Source organism: Drosophila montana, unplaced genomic scaffold, assembly GCF_035044405.1.
Source record: "Drosophila montana isolate Dmon_TW-CO22-7 unplaced genomic scaffold, ASM3504440v1 contig_2397_1, whole genome shotgun sequence".
NCBI classification, from domain to species: domain Eukaryota; kingdom Metazoa; phylum Arthropoda; class Insecta; order Diptera; family Drosophilidae; genus Drosophila; species Drosophila montana.
The window spans coordinates 34,334-59,158 of record NW_026997278.1 but is presented as its reverse complement, the minus strand read 5'-3'; the positions used below and the strand labels follow the sequence as shown (position 1 = coordinate 59,158).

At 38.3% G+C, this 24,825-nt stretch overlaps 4 protein-coding genes, 1 long non-coding RNA gene and 1 pseudogene across 16 annotated transcripts; 3 read left to right on the top strand and 3 right to left on the bottom strand.

The window, feature by feature from the left end:
* Positions 1–663: 663 nt before the first annotated feature.
* PlexA (plexin A) lies at positions 664–14,130 on the bottom strand. Of its 2 annotated transcripts, none has more exons than XM_064681665.1 (9): positions 13,733–14,130; positions 10,799–12,387; positions 8,618–9,863; positions 4,656–6,992; positions 4,365–4,560; positions 3,602–3,937; positions 3,405–3,535; positions 3,188–3,333; positions 664–899 (listed from the first exon to the last, which is right to left on the bottom strand). In XM_064681665.1, the coding sequence occupies exons 2-9, from the start codon at positions 12,092–12,094 to the stop codon at positions 732–734; spliced, it is 5,856 nt and encodes a 1,951-aa protein (XP_064537735.1). In that variant the 5' UTR covers positions 12,095–12,387; positions 13,733–14,130; the 3' UTR covers positions 664–731. The 2 variants fall into 2 exon arrangements, with proteins under 2 accessions (XP_064537735.1, XP_064537734.1); XM_064681664.1 differs by having other exon boundaries at positions 3,602–3,988; positions 13,733–14,127.
* Positions 14,131–14,271: 141 nt separating this feature from the next.
* Positions 14,272–14,896, top strand: LOC135427918 (eukaryotic translation initiation factor 5A-like). The gene has a single exon (XM_064681666.1). It carries the CDS (start codon positions 14,325–14,327, stop codon positions 14,802–14,804), a length of 480 nt encoding a protein of 159 aa, XP_064537736.1. The 5' UTR covers positions 14,272–14,324; the 3' UTR covers positions 14,805–14,896.
* A 1,200-nt stretch (positions 14,897–16,096) lies between these two features.
* Positions 16,097–18,527, top strand: ATPsynbeta (ATP synthase, beta subunit). The gene is made up of 3 exons (XM_064681646.1): positions 16,097–16,254; positions 16,896–17,210; positions 17,287–18,527. Exons 1-3 carry the CDS (start codon positions 16,191–16,193, stop codon positions 18,426–18,428), a joined length of 1,521 nt encoding a protein of 506 aa, XP_064537716.1. The 5' UTR covers positions 16,097–16,190; the 3' UTR covers positions 18,429–18,527.
* LOC135427911 (uncharacterized) lies at positions 16,896–21,731 on the bottom strand. Of its 11 annotated transcripts, XR_010436166.1 has the most exons (5): positions 21,567–21,731; positions 21,337–21,455; positions 21,059–21,252; positions 20,192–20,981; positions 16,896–20,134 (listed from the first exon to the last, which is right to left on the bottom strand). It is a non-coding gene; the product is annotated as an uncharacterized LOC135427911 (long non-coding RNA). The 11 variants fall into 11 exon arrangements; XR_010436168.1 differs by having other exon boundaries at positions 16,896–19,627; positions 19,682–20,134; positions 21,059–21,731; XR_010436161.1 differs by having other exon boundaries at positions 21,059–21,519.
* LOC135427908 (actin-related protein 5-like) lies at positions 20,464–24,061 on the top strand. The gene is made up of 2 exons (XM_064681647.1): positions 20,464–20,991; positions 21,746–24,061. The coding sequence occupies exon 2, from the start codon at positions 22,302–22,304 to the stop codon at positions 22,599–22,601; it is 300 nt and encodes a 99-aa protein (XP_064537717.1). The 5' UTR covers positions 20,464–20,991; positions 21,746–22,301; the 3' UTR covers positions 22,602–24,061.
* LOC135427893 (uncharacterized) lies at positions 22,752–23,461 on the bottom strand (annotated as a pseudogene).
* Positions 24,062–24,825: the final 764 nt, after the last annotated feature.

The following is a 24,825-nucleotide window of genomic DNA, read 5'->3' as shown; positions in this document are numbered from 1 at the left end:
TATTGTTACGTTTAGTTTCCGCAGGGCTACCAGGTAACATAGTATGCTTTGATAGAAGAACTAATGTAATACAAAATTTCGTCTGTTTTACTACACGTGACATTGTAGTTAGAATCTTTCATCAAATTTGATGCAGATTTATGTTTACAAATACAATTTTACATAGATACATATATATTTTAAATTAAATTATCAATTAGTTTTAATGTATATTAAAATCAGTCGATTTTTCCGTTTACGTTTGGATTATTTTATATATATATATATTGAATATCGATTCTTAGACATTAATATTACTGACATGCATTATAGTGTAATAAACATACAAACATTTTACATAAATATCAATGAGCAAATTCCACACATGCCCACAAAAAAAAAAACAAACATTTGTTATCCTTTCCTCGACAAGTAGTGTAGTCAATGGAATGCTGTTAGTGTAAATGTATGAATGTGCTAAGTTTATGGCAGTACTACTTTACAGCTGTAAAATTTTATGGCTGCATCACATACATTAATTAGATGAAGGACTTAAACAAATAATGTACGACAAAGAATTGGGGCTTACACACACTCACATTTATATATTTGCATAGGTGGTATGTACGAGTATATAAAGAAATGGACTTCCTGTTCCATCATAATTGGGTAATACACAAGCACTTTCATACTATTTTAGATGCATAAAATCGTGGTTTCCAGTTTTTTTTTTTTGAGAATGATGACGAGACTTATTCAGCTGACATGATATTATGAACTTGCTCCAATTTAAATGCAAGTCGTTGTTTTTGTGAAAATTCGTCCTCCTCCAGTGTAACCGTTAATTGCTCATTATATTTAACAGCGTAAGTGTAGAGCTCATGTAAAGCACAATTCGTATTAAACTCAGTTGTGTGAAGCTGCAATCATAGGAAATCATTAGGTTCACATTACCTCACAAATTAAAACAAGTAAGAGGTTCTAGTCGGGAGCTCCCGACTAGGGGATACCCTGAACCCTCTTATTCCAACACAAAATGAAGATAAATTAAAAAAAAAAAAAAGTTCCCTTGGCAGGGTTCGAACTCGCAAGTGACCGCATTACTTGCTGCCGCTTCTACGCAACAAGCACACCAGCCAAAAGAAGAAAAAAATAGTTTCCTCGGTAGGGTTCGAACTTGTAACTGACCGCGCTTCTTTTCGACGCCCCTACTCAATAGCCACACCAATAATTAAGTCTTAATGAGAAACGAGAAAGAAGTGCTATCTTCGGCACGCCAAAGATTTAATACCCTTGCAGATCCAACCTTTTCAAAATGCTCATAGTGCGTTGCCCGTATCTAAGAAGCACAGGGAAAATAGTTAATGCCGAGTATGGTTAAGATATCTTGAAAAACAAAACAGGTTTCCATACAACAACTTAATTTTCGACCCATCTTTCCTATGGCAGCTATATGATATAGTAGCCCGATGTGAATAATTAAGTCTTAATGAGAAACGAGAAAGAAGTGCTATCTTCGGCACGCCAAAGATTTAATACCCTTGCAGACCCAACCTTTTCAAAATGCTCATAGTGCGTTGCCCGTATCTAAGAAGCACAGGGAAAATAGTTAATGCCGAGTATGGTTAAGATATCTTGAAAAACAAAACAGGTTTCCATACAACAACTTAATTTTCGACCCATCTTTCCTATGGCAGCTATATGATATAGTAGCCCGATGTGAATAATTAAGTCTTAATGAGAAACGAGAAAGAAGTGCTATCTTCGGCACGCCAAAGATTTAATACCCTTGCAGACCCAACCTTTTCAAAATGCTCATAGTGCGTTGCCCGTATCTAAGAAGCACAGGGAAAATAGTTAATGCCGAGTATGGTTAAGATATCTTGAAAAACAAAACAGGTTTCCATACAACAACTTAATTTTCGACCCATCTTTCCTATGGCAGCTATATGATATAGTAGCCCGATGTGAATAAGATTTTGCATAAGTGGAGGGAGCATAGTAAAACTAATAAATGCCGAGTTTGGTCAAGATATCTTGAAAAACAAAAAAAATTCTATACAACAGAATAATTTTCGACCGATCGTTCCTATGGCAGCTATATGATATAGTGGTCCGATCCAGCTGGTTTTGACATATGAACTGCGTGCAACAGAAAGAGGGAATTCTGCAAAGTTTCATAAAGATAGCTTTAAAACTGGGAGACTAGTTCGCATAGAAACAGACAGACGGACATGGCTATATCAACTCGGCTGTTGATACTGATCAAAAATATATATACTTTATGGGGTCGGAGATGTCTCCTTCTATGCGTTACACATTTCACGACAAAATTATAATACCCTCTGCAAGGGTATAAAAACCAATTAAAATAGCAGCACAGAAAACAATACAATCGCAATTGCAACGCTGTTGATAGAATTCAAAGCAGCCGCGCATGAATGTGTGTGTGTACAGGTATACAGAAATTCTTGGAATTTGCGTTTGCTGCTGCACGTGTTTGCAGGCCTTCTTTCGTGTTTTTTAGCCGATCTTGATGAAATGTTCAGTAGTAGACCTTATTGTACTATAAAATATTCGTGTATTCTCAAAATGGGAGTTGTGGCTTAATTAGGTAGGCAAAACAAGTTGGTTTACGAACATGATCAATAACTTTATGGTGGTAACGGGGAGGTGGCGAAAGTTATAAAATGAAAGATACTTGATATATATATACTATTCTAGAAGCTACATGTCAAGTTTGGCGACTCTAGCTCTAGCTCTTATTATTTTCAAAAAAAAACAGGATTTCGATTCAGGGTATAAAAATAGAAGAAAACTCAATCGAATCATTAGATGAGGTCATTGTAGTCTGCATGCAAAGTTTTGGTGCCTGACGAGGACATGAATATGTATTCCAAGTATTAAATATTTAGATTTAATATCGCTCAAAAAAAGTATTAGCCGGAATTTGTTTGGGCCAAGTTACTTTTAACCTTTTATTTCAAAATGGAAAAAAATTTGCACCAGTTTTCTACACTTGCGGGTGACATTTACAATAGATAAAAAATTCAGGTGCATTGTTCTATCTAAAATTTAAATAAAAAAACGCTCTGAGGCAAAACATGAGCTCATAGCTCGAACGACGAATGAAAGCACCCAAAATTAATTTTAACTTGTAATCATGATTTAAGATACATTTGTTTGCATTTAATAGCTTTTAACTTACCCTAGATTCTTCAGCGAGCATAGCATTCATGTCCTGATCAGAAATAGATGACATATCCCGAATATCCCTGTAATACCGGTCAACCCACTTGCGATACTCGGGTATATCTTTAGCGTATAATAGTTTTGAGCTTGGCGAATCTTTGCCTGCAAATAAACACATTGACATCAAGTTTGTTGTGTCACCAAGTGGAATAATCGGATTTATTTTATCATACCCAATCGATGATCTGACGTTGAGCAAGAATCCATAAATGTTTGAGCTACAACTGACAGACAGGAGTCCACAATATTCGATTTATGTATATCAAATACAAAATTTGGATTCTTTATTAAATTCACCCAGAAGCTGTAGAAATTCAACAATAATAAATTAGTTTTCGAAATTATTACAATGTAGTATACAAATACATACCGCAAAGGTAAACTGTTGCTTTTCCAAGTGTGCACGACTTCGGGATCTGTTATTCCGTGCAAAAGGGCTTGGTCATCCAAAAAGTCAAACATGTATTTAATTGCCAAGGGCAAGGCAGAGCCACGATGAGCGGTGCTGAATATTGTCTCAAAGAGGTCATCTACGAATTTCTGCAAAGTACCCTTAGTCGCCAGCAGTCTTGTTAGGTATATTTCAGAGACCAATTTATTGACACGTTCTCCTTCCTTTTGAATATCACTGTCATGATGTTTGACCAAATGCCAATATTTCATTCCATTGTCGTGCATATCATTGTTCAAGGGGCTTCCGGCGCGGCTGAATGTCGGTGAGGAGGAGGTGTACTTCGATATATTCAGAGTTTCATATCTAAATGGCAGAAAAATAAATTATTTTGCTACAAATTAAGTGAAGAACATCACACTTTTTTAATAACCTTGCAGATGGTAGTAGGAAACTACGAAATACTAGAACAAACGAGCTTCGTCATAATATAAATATTATACCGATGTAACAAAATCGATATTTTGAAAATGAGTGAAGACATCGGCATATTATTATATACCAGAGCTTCAATTTTACATCTATACTTTTTGTAACTATGAGATCGAAGCATTCGTACAGACGGACATAACTAGATTGACTTGGATTCAAAACATAAGCCAATCCGACAAAAGAAAATAAAGAAACTAGTTGTCGTAGGTCGGCACCCAAAGATAGTTGTTCTTTCCTTTTTTTTACTTACTTGTGAGATTTCTCGTTTTTATCAGACAATATACTAAAATTATAGATGGAACTTTGCTTTGGTACTAGGCTCAGACCGGCTCCATCTGGCACATTATAATGTTGCAATGTGTTTAGTTTTTTCCAATCACTCTCTGTTTTTGATGTAGCGTCTTCATCATATAGGATTACACGACCCGTTGCTCCAGTTCGCCATTCTAATTAGGTAAAAAATAAATGTGAATGTAATGTAAGTACAAATTTGTTTTTTGGCAATTCCGAGTGGACAGACGATAAGTTAATGTTCACATACCCAAGTCCAAATCATCTTTGCGAGGTCTTTGGCTGGATGGTATATTTCTATAAATCGTTTCCAAACATTTCTCCTTCACTTGACCAATCGTATCGCAGTCGAGCACCTTAACTGATACGTTCTCAGTGTGTGGCGGCAACATGTCTAAATTGTTGCAAAATATTGGCTGTTGTATAATACTGGCATTCACAGTCATGGGTCGAAAATCAATGGACTGCCGAATAAGCTTCTCCTCGCTTAGAGAGTAACGAGCCTCGTGGGTGCACGCATCAACCGGACCCTTATCTACTTGGCCTTTAACTGCACGAAACAGCATGTATAGAGGCTCTCCTGCACACTCCTTTAAGAATTTGTAGAGAAGAAAAGTAAACCAAGCACTTAACATTTTCTCAGCTACACTTTCGGTACGTCGAAGCAATAGTTTTGGATGACTCTTTCCCTCTATGCATTTTTCAATTAGATCCCCTAATAATGTTTTTAATATGTCCGTACAATATTCCAGTTTTGATTGCAGCGTGACCATTATTAATGAGGCGACATTAACACGTTCTCGCATCGAGAAATAACGATTCGACTCTAATGTTCTTATGAAAAGCAGAAGGAATGTTTTGTTCATAATGAGTTGAGCAAATAGCCGCAAGCCTTTTTCTTTGCGTAACAATTCTGGTCTCTCCCATTGCAAGACGATGTGATCCTCATGATTGGGAAATAATATTTTCATAGCATACGACCGATAATCCAAAAATGGTATGCCACCCGAAGTTAAATCGCCCGTTAAATCAGTCATTTCCGTTTGAAGTTCTGCAAATGCTTCCTTGCACTCGGCCGCCACACGCAATTCTAAAATATCCATTTGTTCCTGCATGTTTCGGAGCTCACGGTGAGATTCTGCGGTCTTTTTCCTATATGCCACAAGCAAGGCAACAAAGATCAGAAAGAATATAACGCAGCCAGCAATTACAACAAAGACAACGTTATCCCCCCAATCCATAATTAGGTTCGATGACTCGTAACTGAGTATGCCAATACGATATTCCAATGATGATCCAATACGTACAATCACCTCTGGACCATTGGGACTGTTACTGGCAGCTACTGCTTCAGTGGGCGGGCGACATGTCAATTGCTGTCGTGACAGAGATGTTATATTGCAGTAGCCATTGCCAATTTTCACTTCGACATCGGTTTCTTTGCACGCGCGATCAAGATTTCGACCATTTATTGTAAGGTACTCGCTTTTAAAGTATTTGACACGTTCCTCGAACGTGAAATATTCCGGATTCGGGTAAAGCTCAAAATGGTTGTTATGCTTTTTAGACAAATTCTGTACTTTTAGCACATTGTCCATGAGAAATCCGTATTCAAGCAATGTGGGATTCTCCGGATCCAAAATTTGGCTATCTGCCTCAATAGTTGGCGACGGGCATTCCATTTCCGTATCTGATTGAACTCGGCACTGGCTCGCGTACATTTGACCTTTGTAAAAGACATAGATGCTTGGTGCTTGTATGCTGGTAAATTGTGTTCCCGTAACTATAATGCGAATACCGCCAGCAGGAATACCCTTTGGTACTTTAATCTGGCCACTGGGTCCGGAGCTAACTTGCTCAACAGTTGGGTCGAGTACATATTTAAAGTTGTAGTCGTTAAATTCTCGCGGCCCATTATCGAAAGACATTTTTAGACGTCCTTCAATAATACCTGGAGACGGCGAGGTCCGACATATCGCTTGCGATGAGTCAGTGCTAATGATTTTACAAGGTAGATGATCATTTATAAAGGCCTGTATACGTGATCCAGCATTCAAATGTTTGCCAATTATCCGTATTTGGGTACCGCCTGAGGACGGGCCGAACCGCGGATAAAAATTCGATATTTTCGGATCCACAAACTCATAATCTTCTTTTGATTCGCCTCGGTAGTCTCCTATTTGGACCACGATTCGCCCATTTCGATACATCTGCTCACCGGGACTATCCACTGTGCATACAATTTGTTTAGTGTCAATGTAAAACTGTTGAAATGGCATGCAATTAATGCCAGCAATTCGAACGCCAGAATATATGTCATTATAATTTTTTCCAAGATTTATGCCCTTTATAGTTATATTAGTGCCTCCCTCCCATGGACCAGTTTTGGGACCAAAGGAATGAATCTCAGGATTTGGACATATCTCGCTACGATTGAGCCAATCAGTTTTGCCTTCATTATTTTTGTTACATTGCTCAACCACCTCGCATGTGTTTGTAGAAGAACACCATCCGCAATTGTACTTCTCAGCCAGTGCAAGACATATTCCACAACTATCAGCCATCACGCGACAACGATAAATCACAACTGTAAGTAAAAGATATACATGGTTGGTAAAAACTGAAATTTATAATACATCTCTATATATTAAAACTGTTTGTCCTGACTGACTGACTTATTGACGGACTGATTGGTGATCAACGCACAGGCCATATCGTAAGAGCTAGGAAGCTCAAATGTTCACTGTAGTTACCTTATGTGTTATGTGTTTGTATGAATCTTTTTTGATTACCATACAATCGGCCTCAAACTAATTTTCAAAGATCTTTGTTCAAATTCATTTGAGCGGTGTTTCGTGCTTCTGGAAAAATGCATACCTTCTTGGTGGAAATGGGGGTCAAAGATTTGCTGGGTGACGTTTCATCTTAAAATTTATTTCGAAAGATCTATACGAAAAATGATTTGAGACGTTTCAAACATTTCGCAGAATTTAAGCTTTCTCGTGGAAAATGCGATTGAAAGATTTTTTGGGCGAAGTTTAAAGTTTTGTCTGATTTGCTTCAAACTTATTTTCAAAACTCTACTTAAGAAACTTACAGAATACGTGTTTCAGCGATTTGGGAAATTCTTGTGTGGAAAATGACAAAAGTTTCAACAGGTCTTAATAAACGAAACTTTATTCTTCAACTTCAAGATTCTCACTGCGAGACTAACAGTTAATACAAATTTTTAAATCAAGATGGTTAGATTTCTATTTTCCACAGGCTTAAAGGTAATATCTAAATTTTTAGCACAAAACGTTTGACGGGCAAGGCCGGACAATACTAGCAAGTAATATTATATATCTCAACGTCGGTCTCTCTTTCCGTACTTATTGCATTTTTTCAAGCAGAAGCTGGATTGGGTTATAGTGTTAAAATTTAAAGGGTATTGCTAACAGGGGAGAGAGAATATATATTTACACAATAGCCTCAGAGCAAGTAAGGAAATCTTCGCCACGCCGGAGATTTAATACCCTTGTAGAGATTTGCCGTACGGTATTGCAGACATGTGAGTGATGCTCGTAAATGCTGAGTTTGATCAAAATATTTCGGAAAATAGAATATTTAACTATACAAAAAATCAATTATCGATCATTTCTTCCTATTTTGGTTTGTTAATATATAGTTGTTTAATATTGATTAGATTTGGCTTATATTCAAGCAGCTTAGTTTAACTAATAAGGGCCGGGTTTGGTTAAGATATTTTGATAAACAAAAAAGTTGTTCATAGGAAACCTTATCATTCTACCAAATTTGTCATATATATATAGTGAAACTTATAAATGGCGAGTTTGGTAAAAAAAAATCTTGATAGACAAAAGTTTTCCATGCAAGAAACTACTTTTCAAACTATCGTTGCTATAGCGGTTATATGATAACGTGGTCCGATCCGGTTGGACGGACCTATGCAAAGCTTCACGACGATAGCTTTAAAACTGAGGGACTCGTTCGAATAGAAACCGACAGACGGACATCAGCTCGGCTGTTGAAACTGATCTAGTCTGAATTGTTTATTATTGATAATTGTTAAATATATTATATTTTAATATACTTAATGGGGCGGAGATGTCTAATTCATGTGTTACGCATTAATGAGAAAATGATAATACTCTTGACAATGAACGATTCCATCAGCTGTGTGCACAAGCTGAGGGTTGAAAGAAGACTTACCGTGAATATTATGGGGGTTGTCAAGAGGCTTCGATCCGCCCCATATAACTGCAAAAGTTGCGGTTAAGTTCGGTGACCGTGATGTGTACTGAAATTCCATGCTGTCGCAGTAGATTGTATCGCCAAGCAATTGAGCGTTTAGGCTGGTCACGCGACCTTCAATATTGAACTGGCAAACAAAACGTGTCTGCACAATAAACTGGCCAATGATGTGAACCTTAACCTTGATGGATTTGCTAGTTCCGGCAGCAACGAGAACCTCACTGCCATCGCCGGTGGCGTTAATGGTCGGGCAGAAACCAGGTCCGGACCGATAGCTCGGACCTATGCGGCTGACGCCAGTCACCAAGATATCGTTACGGCAGTTCTCGGCTGTATCATGAGTACAGCGGTGCGCCTCCACACACCAGTCGCATGGAAACTCCGATGATACACAGCGCGTACATGATGAGTGCGTGCTGCAGTCGAAGAACGTGAAATCTGTTGAGACAAGATCTGGACCGTTTCTCGTACGCACTGACAGCTTCGCTGTAAAATGATGTTTGCCCTGCTCAATTTGCGGTAACATATCAGTGCGGGGCGTGGTACAGTTGACACCGTTTCGCTTCTTTGTGGCATTTGTGAAAAGGGCCTTGTCCTCGGTTGTGAAAGCACAAATCAGATTCTCTTTTAGCTGCGGCAAATGATCAATGATCAGCTCCAAGGTGCGAGCGGTGGTACGCTGTAATTGATGTGGCACCACGCTGGTTATTGTCGTACATTTTCCCGTTTTGTAGCTAACCCAGTATAATGGATCATTGGCGTCATCCTGACAATTTGAGCGTGGGCTGCACTTATTTTCCAGCGAGCACCATCCACAGTATGGATCTTTAGCACCCAGACATTCGCCACAAGTCCTAAAGTCAGCACAATCATACACCTTCACTTTGGATACCTTACGCTCGGACATAGCGTAAACATAAAGGTTTTGGTTATCGAACTGCATGTCCTGATTAATGGGCGAACCCAAATCAACGGCCAAACTTGCATATTCATTTGCAACGGTCGCCGATTCAACGACTACTTTCTTAATATACCCGTCGACTGTTCCAATAAACACGACCGTATACCCGCTGGTGCTGGTCGCAGCCACAGATGTGAGCCTCGTGTTAAACATTGCTACTGGGACAGCTGTGATTGGTTGCTCCCCTCCTAGAGGTGAATTAACATCCAGTCCGCAAAAGTCTTCGCCAATGGTTTGTAGTTTCTGCAATCAGATACATTATTTAAATTTACTTTTTATTTTTTTTTAAGGTTTTTTAATACAATCAACTTATTACAGAACTTTGGCCAAACCAACTGCCCCACAAACCGCAGAACCTAAACCCATTTCTTTTTCAAAAATGAATTGGCTTAAAATTAAAAAGTGTTGACCCTTTAAGAGTCAGCCCACAGTAAAAACAACTTGGGCCCCAACCATTGGATTTATCTTCGCATATTCGTTAGATGCCAATTTTCGATACAGACCAAACTACGGCTTTGAATATTTTCAGTCGAACTCTCATTTTCATAAACCTTTTTGAAAATATTTGACAAGCAGAGGTTATGGGTAGTTTGTTTGAGCCGTGAACCGAAAAACCAACCTCTGTGGGTTGTTAGCCCTGATTTGCAACAATGGCCTGATCTACATCTTATCTGTTCCTCGTTTTGGTATATCCACCCATTTCCCACCCGTGGAATATTTAACTTTACCGAAAATATCTCCAAGCTCTCGACTCAGGTATATTTTACAATCATATGAGAAAATTAGTCTGACTATTACTCATTTAGTACCACCATTTTCTGCCTATTTTCCACAGTTGCGGGTGAAATTTCCAAACTGGCAGAGGTTTGAAAACAAGTTTTAAGCCGATCGGACGAAACTTAAAACGACGCAAATTTATCACTCGGGAAGGGTGAATTTCACGAAAAAATTAAACGCGTCTTAAATGAATTTTCATAATGATCTTTGTCAATTAACTAACATCCGAAACTTCGCCCATTTAAACTTTGAGAGGTGAATTTCAACGAAATGAATTTTCCGACAGATCTTTGAAAATGGATTTGAAGCCAATCGGATGGTTATTAAGAGATTCATAAGACCGTTTCCCACGATTTTTCCACACTTGGGTGTGGAATTCCCCAAATTCCTTATATACATACCGTTAAAACACAAGGCATGCTGGGTGATATAAAGTCGAGTCCGCGCATTCCATTTCCATTGAAGCAGAATTTGATGTTCTGCATAAATTTGCGACGAATTGACTTCAATGAGTATATGCAAAGCGCCGAGTTGTTGGTTGGGGTATTGCTTTCACCCTTTGAAAAGACAGCAAAGAGGACGTCATCTTGTATCGAGATACCCAAGCTTTGCGCCAAATCCGAACTAGGTTTGCCCAAGAATCCGGCCTGAACCAAATTGAATTTAATTCCGCCCTGAGCCTCACTAATGCACTCCACCGGAATTTCAGTGTAAGAGTAATAGTTAGAGTCCTCTTGGCAAATTCTGACCAGCTTCGTTATATACTCCTTGGGCGACGAGTGATGACTATGCTTCAACTGGGTAGTTAGGAAATATGAAAACCGTTCTGAGCTAAACCCGTACACATAGTTCACCAAATATGTTTCACGGGCATACGAATTTATAAAGGTGCGCGTGCCAGTCGTAACAGCCGATGATGCTATCTGAAACATTTTAGTTTTTTCTAGAGATCGGGACGCTACGGCAGGGATCTCGCTACGGTACGGCGAGTTGTTGGTATAGGTAACGCCGACGTACATAACGTTCGTCACTGGATGTTGGGGGGGACCAGGCGCAATAAAGGCAACCGTTGAGGAGTTGGCATCATTCGCAACAACGGCGTCCGGCACCTCGTGTTCAACTATGCTTACATTTTGCAGATTACGGACCGTACAGGTGCCCTGGAACAACGATCCACAGGCAATTAACCGAGATGTGGCGCGATCTATAAGAAGCACCTTATTATAGTTATCTGTTGGCTTGCGCACGGCATTAAGCGGACAGTCAAGTATAGTGCACTCGACTGAATCATTCTGTGGTCCTGTCTTCACGGTTTCGTGCAGCTCTAGGTCTGGCGATAGCTGGTACAATCGATTCACACCGCCAACAAACACTCTTCCTGTAACTGTGTCCACAAGCAGATGGTTGAGTCTTGTGTCAAATTTGGCTACATTTGTTATTATATTGGTGCTTAAGTTGCCAGCATTACGGGCAAGCACATTTAGGTCCGTTTCCGTTATATTAACCTTAAGGACATCCGTACTTCGTCCAATTCTATCAGCTCGAACGGCCAATACAGACGGCTCATTCGCAAATCCAGAGATTCCATTAAGATTCTCATTACGATGTTTATATAGGTGCAATATTTGTCCGTGGGCTGAACGTGATGGTAGATTTCCCAAAATTGTAATTGATAGTAAACAGAGTATAATATTCATTTCCACAGTCACTGGCTAATCGCCGCAATGGCGATCAGATCGAAATATGAATAATCCTTTGCTAAGGATTCGCAATTCTCTATTAGATTCCAGATATTTTCAGCTATTTTTCTTTTAATCAAAACAAAAATAACGTTGCAGCGAGTGCGTATAAATGTCTTGCAAGCAGCCGCAGTAAATGCTACTTTTCAAACACCGGATTCTATTTTATCCATATTCATTTGATCTATAGATATTAAATCTACAACTTGTGTCGACTCCCAGTTACTGCTACATTATAAATTGCTCAGCACCTACATAAGAAAGTATATAATAAAGTACATAAATTAGTGAGGATAAAGGAAAATATTCCAAGAGAATACTTAAAATCTCTTATCTTAATTATACATAATATAAAACATATTATAAAATAACATAAGACCACAAAATTACATTTGTTCTTACTCTGCGAAATCAGTTGAATGCACTTTAAGTGACCGACTAGCAAATACCCTGCACCTGTACATGAAAAACGCACTTAATCATTGGATCTAAATCTTTATTGCTCGAAATTTGAACGGTATAAATATAGCATCCATCTATGCATTCATGCACGGACAGACGGACATGGATCAATTCAGTTTGTTGTCCTGAGTAAGAATATATGTATATTCTGAATGTTGTCGGAGATGCTTCTTTCTGTCTGTCACATACATTAACACAAAACTATTATACCCATTTCTACCCTTTTCATTAGGTTCGGGGTGAAAAAACGAGAAATCAACAATTTTTATCATTACTAGTTGCTTTGTTAATTGTAAGTTTTTGTTTTCCTTATTTCTGACTGCTTGACAATGTAGTTCTCGTTTGGCAAATTTTGTGATTTTCTTAATGTGCTTCTCTGATTATATTACACAGTACGAACGAGTACATATGTATGTTAGATATACATATATTTATATCCGGGCTTCGGAGTAATTTTCTTATACATATGTATGTATGTATGTGTATACATATGTTGATACATGCACCGTCTGCAGTGAAAAGTATTCCTGGCTATCAGTTCATTTTCATTCAAACATATACAAATGTGTACTGACATATGTATCTGTAGAACTGATTGGAAATTATGTGACTATATGTACATATGGATACATATGTCCATTAAATATATGTAAAACATAACCAACACAATCACTGAACTTAACACATCCACAAGCTGGAACTTATTTTGAATGACTCAGAGTCAGAGTTGGTTAGCTACATATTTCGAAAAATTCGACTCGATCAAACACCGATTTTTCATGATTTCGTAAGCATCGGTAATATTTTGTGTGCATTCAGGATCATGTCGGTTCAAAAGTTTGATAGCGTATACCAGGCCCACGCCCACCGCTCATAAAAGGCGTTATATGTGTTAATGGAGCTAATTAAATGTATCAACAGTTTGGGGAAATATGCTTTAAGTTTTGACAATGTCGGTTCATTACACTGGCTTGTTAATTATCGTACGGAATCGTTATTCTATTGTTTCGAATAAACATAGTAATGTACATCTGACCGATGTACACACATAGTGTATGTATGTGCTCATACATGCGCACTTTTCATTTGCAGTGGATTTTTTCTTTTTTTTTTCAATAAAAAATACCCACTTACACTTGTAATAACGTCTTATGTTCATATTGTAAGAGATATATACAGCAAAGTCGCAAGCATACGCACAAAGCTGTAATTCTAAAAATACTTATTTCTGACGATTTTAACAATTCAATATTCACAAATGTCTTTTAATGCATTTCTATGTCAACGGAAGTGTTGACTGGTGGGAAAAATTAAAGTACAAAGAAAATTGAACGTTATTATAAATACAAAATGTGACTTTATAAATTAATTAATTTAATACTTGGATTCTTGCAAAATAAATGTACACTTTTTGCCACCGAACGACACACACACACGCATTCACTAAACAAATACACACCGACATACCAGATACAACTCTACCATATTCAAGATGTCGGATACCATAAAATATCGATAGGTTGATAGACTCATTGACCACCATTTAGTGCTGTACAATGGTTTAAAATCGCAATGCAACACACTGCAACGCCCAAATAAATCGATATTTTTGATAAAGCAGCGCTGCTTCGATATTTTTTCATCACTATAGTGTGACCATTATTTCAGTTTCCTTTTCTTCGCAGCGTGCCGCGTGTAAGTTTTTCATAGAAAAAATTTTATCAAAATGTCGGATTCTGAAGAGGTTGATTTCGGCGGCGACTCGGGTGCATCTTCAACTTACCCGATGCAATGTTCAGCGCTGCGCAAAAACGGATATGTGATGCTTAAGGGACGCCCTTGCAAGATAGTGGATATGTCTACCTCCAAGACAGGCAAGCATGGCCACGCCAAAGTCCATCTTGTTGGCATCGACATATTTACACAGAAAAAGTACGAGGATATTTGTCCCTCCACCCACAATATGGATGTGCCGCATGTAAAACGAGAGGACTTCCAGCTCACCGATATTAGTGATGATGGCTACCTATGTCTGATGAACGACAACGGCGACTTACGCGAAGATCTCAAGATTCCCGACAGTGCATTGGGTACATCTTTGCGCGCCGATCACGTTGCCGGAAAGGAGCTTTTGTGCACCGTGATGAAAGCTTGTGGAGAGGAGTGCGTTATTGCCGTCAAAACCAATACTGCTTTGGATAAATAAGCTTATCAGGGTAGTTTCAACCTCTGACCTGATACTGGAAAAGTGTAATGATATAATGAAGTAATATCAATTAAAAGATTCAAAAATACAAACTGCTGAATTTTTTTTTTTATTTATATATGTATGTATTGAGCATTATTTCAGCTTGATGACATTTCAATTGCCATTTCGTTTAAGCATTAAAACGAACAACATTTAACATTAGTTAAATTGTTAAATTATTAACGTTAGTTTTTTTTTAAACCAAATACTGGCTTAAAAAATTCGCAAACACGTGGATCTTGCTAAATTTTTTTGGCGTTGGGCATTTAATATGATAATGAAAAGCGCTGAGGTTAGAGCGAGAACGCACAATATCCATAATGCAAATCAGAGAATATTTCGCACGCAGTACATGTACGTATGAATGTGTTTAGATTATTATACATATACATATGTACATGTACATATGTCCGTCCATGTACAATGTTTCGGTACAGCATTACGAATAAAACTAAATAAATCCTGATCACAGTAAAATATAAAATACTCATGCATGCTATTTTCTAAATTGGCCATACAGGTATATAGGTTCTAGATACCACAAATAATTCACTTGCTGAAATCATTTCTTTGTCATTTAAAATGACAAGTTTAAACCCTGGCAATTTTTTTTAAGACGGCCGATCTCCGTTATCCTTTAATAATGAATTTTCTAAACTGCGTTTATTTTAGTAGTGTCTGCTTTTTCGCCTTTCCCTTAGTATTTACACATTTAGAGGAACATTCGTCCATATTCGCATCGGTGTTAACTTTTTGGTTACCCCAATAAGAGACGGGCAAGCCTTGCCGCAGACTACACATCTGAAAATCAATAACTCCTATATTCTAAGGCTACAATTGGTAATGAGTCTCATTTAGATAACAAATTGTTAGCTTCGGCTTACTATAAAATAGTATAGTAAGTTTTAATATGATATTTGAACGTTTCGAGAGAGACTATATGAATATATTGATACTCGCATATCTTGCGCAGAAGAGTGTATTTGTTTCGATAACACAACAGGGCTGCCAACTGCCGCTATAAAAACTGCTAAATTCAACGTTAAGAATTGCTCGAAATGTTTGATTTAGCTATCTGACAACAAAGTACTTGATCTCTGAAAATAGTTAAATTCAACTAGATATTATCTGAATTGGCAACAATGCACCCAGATAAAAAGACATGCAACAAACGAAAATCTCTGGAAGTTTCAGTAACACCCTTGATACAAAAAAACCATGACTATCGATACATCACTTTAATGTCACCGTGACTATCGACAAGTTTCAATACGACCGTAAATTATGTATTCATATTAAGACGGCACCGTAGTACTTCTACAAACCTCCGTCAGTTCGTCAAAAATGTTCGCGTTACGTGCTGCCGCTAAAGCTGATAAAAATTTGCTGCCATTTTTGGGGCAATTGTGTAAGTATACATATGTATTTTTAGGAAAAAACAAATATTAAATATACAGGAAAAAAATATTTTCACGCATAAATTCGTTTTTTAACTTGGTCTTATAACCGGACGAAGTGGCTTGACGAAAAGCGAACATAACCTTATATGTGGTTGAAAAGAACTGATTGCATAATTTTGAAAATACAAAGTGTTTAACTTGACATAGTTATTATAAAGGTTAATTTGATATTTCGTATGCAATAGGTACTAAAAACGAAAGTGCGGAACTTTTTTTATATAAGTTATACATATTTTTAATGGCCAGCAGAAATATGTATATATGTATGTATGCACTTGCATATGTATCTTGAAACTTTCGGTGTTTTAATAAAAAAAACAAACAAAAAATTGAAGAGGGTTTTATCATATCGATCTCTTATTATTTCCTTGTGATATTTAAAATCTTTACTAAATTATCGTATGTGATATCATTGTGACGTAATATAGAAGTATGTATATGTGTATACATATGTATATATATATAAAGCTTGTATGAACGAAAAATATATATTATTGTTTGTAAACGTTCATGTAACCGTATGCATTAAAAAAGCCAAAACAATTTATAAACATACATACACATATATTTAAACGGATTCTGTTTGCAGCTCGCGGCCATGCTGCCAAGGCAGCTGCTAAGGCGGCCGCTGTAGCCAATGGCAAAATTGTGGCCGTAATTGGTGCCGTCGTTGACGTGCAATTTGATGATAACTTGCCGCCAATTCTGAATGCATTGGAGGTTGACAACCGTTCCCCACGTTTGGTACTAGAAGTAGCCCAACATTTGGGCGAAAACACCGTACGTACCATTGCTATGGACGGTACTGAGGGTTTGGTTCGTGGACAGAAGGTTCTCGATACTGGCTCCCCAATTCGTATTCCAGTCGGAGCGGAGACGTTGGGACGCATTATGAATGTCATTGGTGAGCATCAATTTATAAATAAATATATATATTAAAACTGTAAAGTTATATATACGAAATGTTTCCACGTTTTAAGGCGAACCAATCGATGAGCGTGGTCCAATTGCGTCTGATCATACCTCTCCTATTCATGCTGAAGCTCCTGAATTCGTGGACATGTCAGTCGAACAGGAAATTCTGGTTACTGGAATTAAAGTAGTCGACCTTCTAGCACCCTATTGTAAGGGTGGTAAAATCGGTCTGTTTGGCGGTGCTGGTGTCGGCAAAACTGTGCTCATTATGGAGCTCATCAACAACGTGGCCAAGGCACATGGTGGTTACTCTGTGTTTGCCGGTGTTGGCGAACGTACTCGTGAGGGCAATGATCTGTACAACGAGATGATTGAATCTGGTGTTATTTCGCTCAAGGATAAGACATCAAAGGTGGCTCTCGTGTACGGTCAAATGAATGAACCTCCAGGCGCTCGTGCTCGTGTTGCCTTGACTGGTCTCACCGTTGCCGAGTATTTCCGTGACCAGGAGGGACAGGATGTGCTGCTTTTCATTGACAACATTTTCCGTTTTACTCAGGCCGGTTCCGAAGTGTCAGCTCTTTTGGGTCGTATTCCATCAGCCGTCGGTTACCAGCCGACTTTGGCAACTGACATGGGTACTATGCAAGAACGTATTACCACAACCAAGAAGGGCTCTATCACTTCGGTGCAGGCTATTTATGTTCCAGCTGATGATTTGACCGATCCTGCTCCGGCCACAACTTTCGCCCATTTGGACGCCACCACTGTCTTGTCGCGTGCCATTGCCGAATTGGGTATCTACCCAGCTGTAGATCCTTTGGATTCCACTTCGCGTATTATGGATCCCAACATCATTGGCCAGGAACACTATAATGTCGCTCGCGGTGTGCAAAAAATCTTGCAAGATTATAAATCTCTCCAAGATATCATTGCCATCTTGGGTATGGATGAGTTGTCTGAGGAGGACAAACTGACAGTCGCGCGTGCACGTAAGATCCAGCGTTTCTTGTCACAGCCATTCCAAGTCGCTGAGGTCTTTACTGGACATGCCGGCAAACTGGTCCCATTGGAGCAAACAATTAAAGGCTTCTCACAGATTTTGGGTGGTGAATACGATCATCTGCCAGAGATTGCGTTTTACATGGTTGGGCCAATCGAAGAAGTTGTTGAAAAGGCCGACCGTCTAGCCAAGGAAGCAGCCTAAAATACATATTACAAAATGGTTTTTGCAAATTAATATTCAATTGTATTAAGCATAAAGATGTCAGAGACAGATGAAAAAATAAAACGTAATTAAACAACACGCGTCTTAAATATATTTTAATATCTGCAGGCAAGGACTACTTAACATCACGCGAAAATGGCTAGATCGATTCCCCCCAGTTTTTATCAAATCCATTCCTCCTTGGTATAAATAAAAGATAACTTAACTTTCAGCCAATTTGGAAATTGCATCTGCAACTGTGATGAATTGGCGGAAAACGATCGTATGAAAGTTTCTTGTTAACCACCCCATCGCCGTCAAAATCATTTTCAAAGATATTTATGAAAATTAATTTAAGATGTGTTTCACACTTTTCGCAAAATCTGCCCCTTTTGGATGATAAATGTGCAATTTTTGACAGATTTTCAAGATTTTAATAAAGCTCTTTACTTTTAAAATTAGAACTGCCCGTTTTATTGAATTCTACCCAAATGTGATTAGAAAAATCTTGGGATCAAGGTTATCTTATTTGTATTTTATTATTTTCCTAATCAGGTGCATTTTGTTAACTGAATTTGTGCAGCATTGCTGATTTAATTTCAATTCTCTGTGCAACTACAATTTTTAAAAATTTGTCCGTATTTATTAACGCATCGATCCCAAAACCAATAAGAGCTAAGGACTTGCAATTTTGAACGTTAGTCCTCCTAGTGTGTGTCCGATAATCAAAAACTTGCCTTGTTTCCAAGCAATCGATAAGAATCAATATCGAAGTTCTGTTTTTAAAACAAATCTCTTAGGCTATAATAACTAGAGTCAACAAACAAAAAAGTACACACAGATCAAGAATATTTCATTCTATAACTATCGCCTACTTCCTAATTGCTACAAATCAAAACATCCATTTAAGGAATCTTTTTTTCTTTTTCCAGTTATTTGAACTAGATATACAAAACTGTTTTGTTAAAATTAACTTTTTGTTAGTTATAAATATGATATAATACTGCTCTTGCATCTGGTCTCTGCAGTATAATAATAGCCAGGATCGTATTGAGTCAGTTCAGAAGCAATTTCTGCTTTTCGGCTTACGAGGTTTAAATTGGGACCCCAATCTTCGGTTGCCATCCTACTCCAGCAGGCTTCTTCTTCTTGATCTTCCATCGTTAACTAACCGCAGGACATTCTTGGGTGTTGTCTTCCTACATAAGTTGATGAAATCGTTGCTTTCAGGATACCTTCGGGAACTCACTAACCATTCCCAGCTATGAGTAGGGGCATAGCTTGCCGGACAGGCTATAAATTTCCCCCAACGGGTCGGAGATTTCCCATCACTATAACTTTATCCCATCTTCTTAACACTCTATATATCCAGTTATATATTAATAGATAAATGAATGATTAGCGCCTCCTCGGGTATGCCCAGCAGCACTTCCAGCTCTTCGGAATACGTTGATTTTGGAACGTCTCGATTACCTCCTCTACGAAGACAAATATGGATTTAGTATAGAAGTGCTGTTCAAACTGTGCCTTTACCGATAGACAGAGCCGGTTAAGCACGAGTTTGGGTTCTCCTCCGAATTGCACAATCGTTTCTAAAATCTTTTGCTTGAGCTCCTTACGGTTTTCGGGGGGCACTTCGTGCCAATACTTCATCAGCTTCGAGTGTAGTGCAGCGGGGCACCCCCAAAATATTGTACTTCTTGACTCTGAGCAGTAAAAATTTAATTTTTCAGGCGTTAAAGTGAAATCTCAATGCCACCCACCTTTCCCAGCTGCATAAGCTGCCAGCAGAATTGCCAGGCCTGTGGGCTGGCTTCAGCCTACGTCAGCCATTCGTGTGTGATTGTTTGTTCCTGCGATGTGGAACGGTAAAAAACAACCACGACTTCCTCCAGTCGCGCAATATCGATGGTTTCCAGATATCCATGCTCAACTCCTTCTAATTAGCTACCTAAATAGCCCAAGTCCCAGCAGTTTAAGCACGACCTTAGTTTATTTCATTCATCGAATTCATTCAAATCAACTCGTTCATAATTCAATTACAATCAGCTTCCGGGAGCAATACTTCATTCACATACATAATAAGCTGTTCATTTTTGCACAAATTGGTTACGGCTTTGAAGGCAAGCTCCTCCGACTCCGGATCGAAGCCATTAAGCCGGATCACCGTAGATATTCGCTGGTAACCATGCCATCGATGAGCCATCCAAAATATAGTCTTCTATTGAAACAGTTTTATGAGATATTTAAGTCCCCTCAGAGCTGTGGATTTAACTTCAGTGAATATGCCTCAATAACGAATTACGATGACAAATTGTGGTTGCCATGTGAGGATAATGATACGTTGGACTGGATTGCCACAAGTGTCCGCACTATGAACCTCTATAAATGTTTAAGTTTTATTAAGTATTACACACTGTTGAGATGCAGTATGGTGCTGCCGCAAGTTGTTTAAGGAGACGAATATTTTTCATCTGGCCTTGGCACAAATAAGTGGTGCTTATTGGTATTTTTGAGTACTCTCAGAGCTGTGGTCGTATAAACTTCAGTTCCCTGTTAAAAGGTAGGATTTTCAAGAAATTAACTTTTAAAAAATATCTATGGCAATTTTAATAGAAATTAGCAGTCACCGTTTTGGGGAAGAATTGTTCTTTGGAATAGACTTGAGTGTACGACTTCTCCTATCCACGCTTGATTGCTAGGAGTTCTATTTTATTGATCTGATTCGGATGTTGTCGAATGCAAAGAATCAGCCGAGTCGATTATATTCTCACAATACTGTGGCACCTGATCGATGGGCAATTTTCTAACATTTAACGGTTGGCTGAAGAAGTTGTTCTGTTTATCACCTTCGTTCTGACTATAGAACTGCAAGAAGCAGAAAAACTCGTTGCTCGTATGTACATACATATATAAGGAAATTAATATTATCGTCGCCAATTTCCTGATTAACGACCTTAAAGAGCTCATCAAAATTGTTCAATGTGCGATCGAGTGTTTGTGGTTATTGTTTATCTGCCGGTATGCCTACAAAGGACTCCAAATGAGTCTTTAAATCATAGACTGAGGTTGTTTTCTCTTTGTGAGGTGCCTAAAAGAGCAACGTTCAGTGTAAATTAACTTCATTTTTATACTCACCTTATCGTTTCCCTGATCCTTCGACTTTGTTCTCACAAACATTACAAAATCAGAGTAATTACATTTAATCCCGGCAAATGCTCAAACCTGAGAAGATTACGTCCTTTATAAAACACATGGAAGCATCCGTATATACATAAGGTTATATATACAAACTTAGATCTAAAGTTAAATTACAGGGTTGCCACTAAGGGTAAATGGCTTAAAGCAGCGTAAAGTGTTGGAAACGTGAACTAAAAACTAAAAATACTTTAACGGAATTCAAATGTGCTGTAAACAAACAAGTTGTTAGCAAATTGATAATTGAATGTAATAAATTAAAACGATGGCAGTGGCAGGTGGCAGCCTCTGCGCCTGCAGCAACAGCAAAGGAGCTAAAAGCCTGGGCAGAAATCCAAATAGGCAATGACATAACTAACATTGAGGCGGTGCGGGCGATACTCAAATAACCCTTCGAGCTTAACGTGATTACCAATTGGAATCATCAGGAGCCAATTTTCGACTACATCTTCAGCAAAATGGGATTTGATAGAGAAGAGACTATTGCGCATCCGATTGTTCTAACAGAAGCCTTAGCCAATCCAAATGAACGAACTGCTCTTCGAGTACTACGGAGTGCCTTCCATTTCCAGTCGCATCGAGAAACTGGTGGTTGACCATTGTCACATTGCACTGGAATACAAGGAATAGCTGCTCAAATGGGCTCAATTGCTTGATTGCTACGAGGCCAACATAATGAAAGTACAACTGCCTTACAACCAAGTGACGGCGACCAATGCTCTAATCACCGGTGAGCAAAGGCAGGACTGGCCTGACGAGCTGGCGCTGCAGCTGCTGGACATTAAAAATCGTCCCAAGCGTGAGAAGCTGCAAGAGGATGAAGAATACTTCCAGGTACTGCGCGAGGAGTTGCTGCAACTCAAGCAGGCTCGTCAGCAACAGCGTCAGGAGCAGGCCAAGCGGTACACGCACGCAGCCCAGGAGCGTATGCGCATCATCTCAACGCATTGCCAACGGCGACTGTGGCTTCGATGATGCCAACAATGCGGCCAAGCAGGCGCTCATTGCTGCCGAGAACTACCAGCTGCACTTTGGCGTGGAGGCCATGGCGTGCCTGACTGCGCGAAAGCTGTACCAGGAGTATGGCGGCGAATACTTCAGGGAGCACAGTGCGAGCAATCTCTATTATCCTACACCTAAAGATAAGACTTTATTGTAACGAATTTCAAATATTACTTCGTTACCAAATAACAGATTCCAAGACTTGGGTAGGATCAGTTTGAAGCCGCCGTCGCGTAACTGCAGAAAATCTTCACACAACTCGTTCAGCAGGCGCACAATCTGTGAGGTGTCTGTCGAGTTGTCGCCCTCGATGAGCCTGACCGGTACCTGCTTCTCCTCGAAAGCATTAAATAGCTGCAGCGCATTACCGCCGCCAAAGATGTGCTCGCCCGTGTGCTCCTTCCGCTTTACAAGCGACGCATTGCCCAGCTGGGTGGCGTGGGCTGCTTTAAAGTTGTCATTGGCGCGATAGGCCCAAGCCTACTCCTCGATAACACGTCGCTCAAAGCCAAAGCTGCCACTGAGAAGAATCACACGGCGAGCACAGTGCCAAGTAGTTTCTCGTTAAGGTACTCATACGGTCTCTCGGAGATCACGCTTGGGAATAGATTCGGCATAGCGGTTAATATCTCCAACATGTAGTCGTCCAACACATCATAACAATACATCTGCAGACGATTAGGCATTGGGAATAAGCTTAATTAATTAACAGGCTAAAAGTGTGTGCCTTACAAAATAATCGAAATTATCCTGACGATAGCAACGAAAACTTTCCACATCATCAGAGTTCCACTTGTCAATGGAGCACCATGCAGCATATACCAAAAAGGCATGCCCATGGAGCTGCATGATTCCTCCACAGGATATATTCGCGGCTTATCTGTGATTCTGATTTTTAAAGTAAAGTTAAAAATGTTATTTATTGTATTAAAGACACATTTCGAAATATATGATATTTGTAATAATTTTTATTAGGTATGTATTTGTAGTTAATAAATCATAAATATATAATAATGAATATTGATTTTTAAGAGTTATTACCGATATTTTTTAAATATGTATTTTTATATAGTATTTTGAGGACATCAACTACAGCAAGTTTGTAATTCGAATAGGCATTTGTAATTTGTGGTTTTCTGTTATTATTTTTAATTTTTAATTTTCGTTTTCGTTTCGTTTTGTTTTTGTTTTAGTTTTATTTTTGAGACACTTGGTAAACAATTTGTTACATTCGATCTCTTACTGTGCTTTGCTCTTTTTTTAACAACATTTCGATCGATTTATAAATTTGAGTTTATTTGTAATAATATTCGATCTTATAATACTATCATATTATAAGTATTTTTAGATAATTTAAGAAAACATGTTAAATACTAGAAAATTTGTAATAATCATTTTATTCCTGTTCCTTTTGGATTAATTGAACATGCATACACGACATTAACAGCAGTACATAACTTACTCTCTTGTTCTTTAAAGATTAAAATTTCTCCGTGATCCGTGATTATTGCATTTAGGTGTACCTTGCATTCAAATTAAGAAATTGTCGCCATATGGTATTCCAAAAATGTATGTACATATTTATATATGTAAGTATGCATGTATGTAATATGTATGTAATCATGTATTAAGGTAAATGTGACATATTTTATGCTCGTTTACTCATTTTTTATATCCTTGCGTAGCTGGGTTGATATAAATGATATGATAGTCATGTCAGTTTGTCTGCCAGTCTATCTGAAAAACTTTTCATAAATATGTTTTTTCTTCTTTTCTGCAAATCGGACCACTTTTATTATGCAGGTGATACAGGACAGGACAACTGTTTTACTTTGTATTTAACAATTTCTTAACTAAACTCACCGATAAGATATCCAATTACACATTTAAGAAAATGTTCTTTCAACTATATAGCATATAGCTCCCATAAGAATAATTATTGAAGAATTTAATTTTATATTTCAAGAGTCTTCGTTAAATCGGACTACTTTATCAAATGGCTCGCATAGGAAAAATCGGTGAAATCTCAAGGTATTATAATTTGGTTTTGTTGAAATATATTGCACCTCTGCTATGTGACTGCAAGGTTATAAAATCTTCGGAGATCCGACGATAGCTGCATTTTCTTATTTAATTTGCCTTTGTGTAACAGTATTTGTGCACAATTATTACAAATTCATTGAATTTGTCGTTAAAG